This window comes from Mus caroli, chromosome 1, assembly GCF_900094665.2.
Source record: "Mus caroli chromosome 1, CAROLI_EIJ_v1.1, whole genome shotgun sequence".
In the NCBI taxonomy this organism is placed as follows: Eukaryota; Metazoa; Chordata; class Mammalia; order Rodentia; family Muridae; genus Mus; species Mus caroli.
The window spans coordinates 128,245,011-128,252,036 of NC_034570.1; the positions used below are offsets into that span (position 1 = coordinate 128,245,011).

At 44.8% G+C, this 7,026-nt stretch overlaps 1 protein-coding gene across 2 annotated transcripts; it reads left to right on the plus strand.

Moving 5' to 3' along the window:
- Window positions 1-2,346: 2,346 nt before the first annotated feature.
- Window positions 2,347-6,581, plus strand: Znf281 (zinc finger protein 281). Of its 2 annotated transcripts, none has more exons than XM_029478948.1 (2): window positions 2,347-2,497; window positions 2,714-6,581. In XM_029478948.1, exon 2 carries the CDS (start codon window positions 2,732-2,734, stop codon window positions 5,402-5,404), a length of 2,673 nt encoding a protein of 890 aa, XP_029334808.1. In that variant the 5' UTR covers window positions 2,347-2,497; window positions 2,714-2,731; the 3' UTR covers window positions 5,405-6,581. The 2 variants fall into 2 exon arrangements, with proteins under 2 accessions (XP_029334808.1, XP_021025418.1); XM_021169759.2 differs by having other exon boundaries at window positions 2,353-2,497; window positions 2,718-6,581.
- Window positions 6,582-7,026: the final 445 nt, after the last annotated feature.

A 7,026-nucleotide genomic window follows, 5' to 3' on the forward strand; every position in this document is an offset into this window, starting at 1 on the left:
TTAAAAATATTCAGACTGCTGGGTGTGGGGCTTAGCCTGTGATTTCAGTACTTGGAAGGCAGAGAAAGGAAGGTTATGAGTTGGGTATATAGTGAGACTCTGTTTCAAATCAGATTTGAAGATTTACTTTATGTATATGAATTTTTGCCCACATCCATGTATGTGTCTCATGTTCATGCCTGCAGGATCCCCTAGGTGGGTGTTGGGAATTGAACCCTGATCTTATGCAAGAAAAACAAATGCTGAGCTATGTCCGCAGCCCCTATTACCTAAGTTTATCTCTTTAGTTTTGAGGGTTTAAAGGAGGTTGGTTGGTTTTCCTGGTACTGGGGTTCAAGCTTTATCCACAGTAGGCAACCACAGTATCATTGAACTATATGTCAGTAACCTGTAGTGTTTAATCTTTCAATTATTTCCTAATTTTATAACTTCAAAGATAATAAGATATACTGAAGTTGCTGCCCCAAACGGAGTTTAGAAATATTAAGTGTTTCATCATCTAGCCACCTCCTAATTATGATTCCATGTAGTTAGGATACTATTTCTATTTTCTAACACCAAAGAATTGAATAGCACAACCAGTACAAGTGATGTGCTGGTGTGTTATCATTTAAATGCTCAAGGTACGACTTCTAATGGTGAAAAACGGGAAAAGAAATGGACGTTGATGAAGTGTGTCTTCTTTTGTCTGTTCCCGGGAAAGTTTATTTCGAGCATTTCCACTGGCGGAATGATTAGCGCTAACAGCTTTCCCCCTCCGTTTTATTTTACAGGGTCTCTTCATCTTCCTGATATATGGGGTATACAACCTAGAGGTAAGTCTGCTTGGAGTAGCTCAAGGCTGACAGCGTGAATGAGAGAAATGACAGGTTTCTTATCTTGATAACTGTAGAACAAAGTTGGCTTTCATATGAGTGTCCCACTGCCCTTCATGCTTGGGCTGGCTTATGTGCAGCCCAGCTTTACCATTAAACATGGACGTCCTGAGTACAGGGACAGCCTCATTTCTCACTGGCACTGACTAATATTTTATTACTGTCTGAAGTTTTTGAATTTTCAGTGTACAATGCTTAGTTATACCTGATAGTTTCAGGAAATAATTTAACTGTAGTTGCATGGGGTTAGGAAGGTACAATGCCTCATGAAACTATTCATAAAATGCAGTTTTAAGGTTTCTGGGCAGGCTCAGAGAGGCCTGTGTTGGTAAACAATACATCGCTATGGTTTTAATTGCAAAATTTCTCAGGGAAATTATTACAAGAAGTCATCTCAAGAAACACTATGAGAATATGGACGTGTGATTTCTTTAAGAAAGCACACTATGTAAATAACTGTTCTCCAGATCTTTTTATTAAAAAGTCTGTGGTATATAAATACGCCTAGGAAAGTTGCTGGTTTAGATTTTTGCATGTTCACTGTGAATGCCTTTTATACATTATTAGGCACTAAATAAATATCTATTTGCTTTTGTCGATAGAACTTTTAATTTCAAGATATTATCTAATTTCCCCCAACTGAATAAGGAACAACTTTTCAAGTTTCTAGGTATACTGGAGGGTTGGGGAGAGTGGGGTATGTACCCTAACAGAGATTTTAAACAAGAACGATGGCCAGCCATCGTTGAGGCTAGTTAGTATCCAACGTGATAAGCAAATTCAGACAACTGAGAAAGTACGTGGCATTTAAATACCATCTGATGATGAAGTGTGTGTGGGCGTGTTTTACAGGACAGCTGCACCTGGGACTACACGTGGTTTCCCTTTGCGTAGCCTTCAGGTAGGCTGGCAACGAGACAATTTTCTGCAGCGGTCCCTCCTCTATGGCAGTCTCAGAGGCTCCTTCAATAAAGGCAAAGACAAGCGTTATTGCTGTCTCCATTCTGAAAAGGAGTAAAAGCTATCTGTAATCAATACCGTTACGAGTTTAAAGCTTTCGGGCAGAATCACAAGTACCTTAAGGAATCCTTTTCTTGGTTTTTGATTTTGATTCAATACTTGGATTGCAAACACTAAAGTGAACCAAATGCCAATGTTCAGTTTTCAGTGTCTCCACCTTCCCCAACCCCTTCCTCTGCAGCTCCCACGCCACGCTGCAACACGCTCTCCTGGCGTCCCCGGACTTCCCGCCCCTTGGGCTCCACCTCCGGAGCGCCTTCTCCCTAGAAACCCTCAGCCACTGTCTGCCCCTCAGCAGGGCCACCAATCACATCCCCTCGCTGCGGAAGACCCTCCGCTGTCGGCCTCCAAGTCCCCGCCCCTCCCACCTAGCCCCCAGCAGCTCCGCCCAACCGCCCGCTTGATTGACAGGCTAGCCAGGCGGAAACTGAGGCGCAGGCGCACGGGGCTCGCCGAGCGCCCCTCTGGTCCGGTCGAGGACTTCCCGGCAGACACCGCGCCGCGGCTGCGCAGAAGCGGGGAGGCTTTTAATTCCATTGTGGAGAGGACGGCGTTATTTTTATTAACTGGAGGCGACGGCGGCTGCGGCGGCGGCGGAACCCGTAAGTGTGGCCGGCGGGCCGGGGCGGGCGCGGGGGCGGCCAGAAAGGCCGCGGGGTCGAGCGCGCCGGGCCGGAGGCGGCGGGGCTGCGGACGGGAGCCGGGCGCGGTGCGGGCTGGGCGGCGGCGCGGCGGGTCCCAAACGCTGCGGTGGTCCCGGCCCGGGGCCCAGCCCTACCGCCGTTCCCCCTCTTCCCTCCTCTCCCTCCTCTCCGCAGCCAGGCCTCCTCCGGGGTATGAAAATCGGCAGCGGGTTCCTTAGCGGCGGCGGCGGTCCCGGCAGTAGCGGTGGTAGCGGCTCCAGCGGCAGCTCCGGCAGCGCCAGCGGCGGCAGCAGGAGAGCAGAGATGGAGCCCACCTTCCCCCAGAGTATGGTTATGTTCAACCACCGGCTTCCCCCGGTCACCAGCTTCACCCGGCCGGCGGGGACGGCCGCCCCTCCCCCGCAGTGCGTGTTATCCTCCTCTACCTCCGCAGCCCCGGCCGCTGAGCCCCCCCCTCCGCCAGCCCCGGACATGACTTTCAAGAAGGAGCCGGCGGCGTCAGCCGCGGCCTTCCCTTCGCAGAGGACCTCCTGGGGATTCCTGCAGTCCTTGGTGAGCATCAAGCAGGAGAAACCTGCGGATCCCGAGGAGCAGTCGTCCCACCACCACCATCACCACCACCACTATGGGGGGCTGTTCACTGGGGCTGAAGAGCGATCACCAGGCCTAGGAGGAGGGGAAGCGGGGAGCCACGGCGTCATCCAAGACCTCAGTATTCTCCACCAGCATGCCCAGCAGCAACCGGCCCAGCACCACCGTGATGTATTACTGAGCAGCGGTAGCAGGACTGATGAGCACGGCAACCAGGAGCCAAAGCAGGACGCTAACGTCAAAAAGGCAAAGAGGCCAAAGCCAGAATCTCAGGGAATCAAAGCCAAGAGGAAGCCAAGTGCATCTTCCAAACCTTTGGTTGGAGAGGGAGAAGGTGCCGTCCTGTCCCCAAGTCAGAAACCTCATATCTGTGATCACTGTAGTGCTGCTTTCAGGAGCTCCTACCACCTGCGGAGACATGTCCTCATCCACACAGGCGAAAGGCCTTTCCAGTGCAGCCAGTGTAGTATGGGTTTCATCCAGAAATACCTACTGCAGAGACACGAGAAAATTCACAGCAGAGAAAAACCCTTTGGGTGCGATCAGTGCAGCATGAAGTTTATTCAGAAGTACCATATGGAGAGACACAAGAGGACACATAGTGGAGAAAAGCCATACAAGTGTGACACTTGCCAACAGTATTTTTCAAGGACTGACAGATTGTTGAAGCACAGGCGCACATGTGGTGAAGCCATAGCAAAAGGAGCCGCTAGTGCAGAACCTGGGTCATCAAACCATAACAGTATGGGTAACCTGGCTGTGTTGTCTCAGGGAAATACAAGTTCTTCAAGGAGAAAGTCGAAGTCGAAAAGCATAGCTATTGAAAATAAGGAACACAAGACTGGCAAAACAAATGAATCACAAATGTCAAACAATATAAACATGCAGAGTTATTCAGTAGAAATGCCTACTGTGTCTACCAGTGGGAGCATAATTGGCACTGGAATAGATGAACTGCAGAAAAGGGTGCCAAAATTGATCTTTAAGAAAGGAAGCAGAAAGAATGCAGATAAAAGCTACCTTAATTTTGTGTCACCGTTACCAGAAGTAGTTGGGCAGAAATCCTTGTCTGGTAAACCAGGTGGCTCACTTGGCATCGTATCGAATAATAGTGTGGAGCCCATTAGTCTTCTCCAAAGTACAAGTGGCAAGCAAGGCCCGATAAGTAGTAATTATGATGATGCCATGCAGTTTTCAAAGAAGAGAAGATACCTACCAACTGCCAGCAGCAACAGTGCCTTTTCTATCAATGTAGGACACATGGTCTCCCAGCAGTCAGTCATTCAGTCTGCAGGGGTCAGTGTTTTGGACAATGAGGCGCCATTGTCACTTATTGACTCCTCAGCTCTAAATGCTGAAATTAAGTCTTGTCACGACAAGTCTGGAATTCCTGATGAGGTTTTACAAAGTATTTTGGATCAGTACTCTGGCAAATCAGAAACACAGAAGGAGGATCCTTTCAATTTAACAGAACCACGAGTGGATTTACACACCTCAGGAGAACACTCTGAATTGGTTCAAGAAGAAAATTTGAGCCCAGGCACCCAAACACCTTCAAATGATAAAACAAGCATGTTGCAAGAATACTCCAAATACCTCCAACAGGCTTTTGAAAAATCCACTAATGCAGGTTTTACTCTTGGACACGGTTTCCAGTTTGTCAGCTTGTCTTCACCTCTCCACAACCACACTTTGTTTCCAGAAAAACAGATATACACTACATCTCCTTTGGAGTGTGGTTTTGGCCAATCTGTTACCTCAGTGCTGCCATCTTCGTTGCCAAAGCCTCCTTTTGGGATGTTGTTTGGATCTCAACCAGGTCTTTATTTATCTGCTTTGGATGCTACACATCAGCAGTTGACACCTTCCCAGGAGCTGGATGATCTGATAGATTCTCAGAAGAACTTAGAGACATCATCAGCCTTCCAGTCCTCATCTCAGAAATTGACTAGCCAGAAGGAACAACAGAAAAATTTAGAGTCCTCAACGAGCTTTCAGATTCCATCTCAGGAGTTAGCTAGCCAGATTGATCCTCAGAAAGACATAGAGCCTAGAACAACGTACCAGATTGAGAACTTTGCACAAGCATTCGGTTCTCAGTTTAAGTCGGGCAGCAGGGTGCCAATGACCTTTATCACTAACTCTAATGGAGAAGTGGACCATAGAGTAAGGACTTCAGTGTCAGATTTCTCAGGGTATACAAATATGATGTCTGATGTAAGTGAGCCATGTAGTACAAGAGTAAAGACACCCACCAGCCAGAGTTACAGGTAAGGTCTCGAGAGTGACCAGGCTGGGAGTCTAATGTAATTTTGTTTTATTTTGAGAACACTGCCATTGGAATGTTTCTACACGATCCTATTAAGAATAATGTAATGCCCTTTCAATGCAACTTTTCATATTTAGTTTATTTTGTTAGTGTGATTTTAGCTCTGTTTGTATTATGATTTTTAATCAAAATCAATAGATTAAAAATAGTTTGACATTCAAAGTGACAATGTTTAGCAATCAAATTTACATGTATAGATTGTCAGGGAATAGCCCAAAAGTTTTAAATGCAAAAACAAAAAAAATAAAAAAACAAAAAAAGTACAGAAAAAAAAAAGAAAAGAAAAAAGGAAAAAAAAAGAAACTTTGTTGCTAGGATTAAGGTTATTCTAATTGCTTTACTCTCAGGAAAGTGTAATAACGCATGGGAATTCTGTACGTTATCACCGTAATGGAATATCCAATTTACAAATAGTATGATACACATTTCATTGTTTAAGTGAAGGGATCTTAAACATTTCAGATCGCTCTTTCTGGGCTGATAGAATATGCATTTCATCATTTAAGTAAGGGATCGAAAACATTTCAAGTGCTATCTCTGTCTGGGCTGATCCAAAATTCTGAGATTGTTGGCTACCTATATTTTGTTGCAGCTTTTCAATGTACTCCACACTTCCAAACCCAGATTCATTCCAGATTGGTAGAACAAATATTCTTAGATCTTTGATCAAAGCCTGGAATGATAGCTTTAATAAAAGAAAGAGGAAAAAACCATCCTCTTTATCCACCTGTAACAAGGCTGTAATTCCATTAAGTGATTCTGTGAATGTCTTCTCTAGTACAGTGTTAAAGTTAAAAACCCAAGTGGTTGGTTGGTTTCAGTATTAGAAAGTAAGTTCAATTCACATAGTCTATTGAAATTTGGGGTGTGCATTATTCATGGCCTAAAACATTCTCTTGTTTAAGCTATTACTCACCACCTTCACGTCTAGGTTTGGTATTTCTTCTTCTTAAAGTTTTGGGCCTTCTTGTTCCTTCTCCCTGTCTTGATAGTTTCAATTTTAGAGTGATTTATCATCTAGAAGATAATTGATTATGCATTTTATATGTCGTAAGACATTCAAATACTAAACAATAGGGTAAACATCCCTGACCTTTCTTTTCTTTTTATTTTGTTAACAAACCCAATACCGATTTCCACGTACAAGCTATAGATAGATGTTAAAGGGTCGTCATCCTACCTGGTGGCAGAGCTTGTGTAACAGATAAGAGTGTGTATTCAGTAATGACATCAGAACTCTTTGTGAAATTGCAGCCTTTAATGTACATTTTGAAGGGGTGTATTAGTCAGTATTGTACAGGGATCTTGTCATCAAAAACTTGCTAGGAACGCTAATTGCCATTTGAAGCTACTGATAGGCAGTGGCTCTGCTCTAAACCACTTTTTAGCAATTGTATTTTTTCCTGATTATATTTTTTAATGTACTTTGATGTTTATGCTGATGAGTTTTTATGTACTTTTGGTGGTGTTTAGTCTTATGAACTCTTCTGACGTCAGAAAAGTCCCACTGGTTGTTTGCAGTCTCATTGTGTAATCAGCCTACCACAGGCTTCCATGTATAATAAAG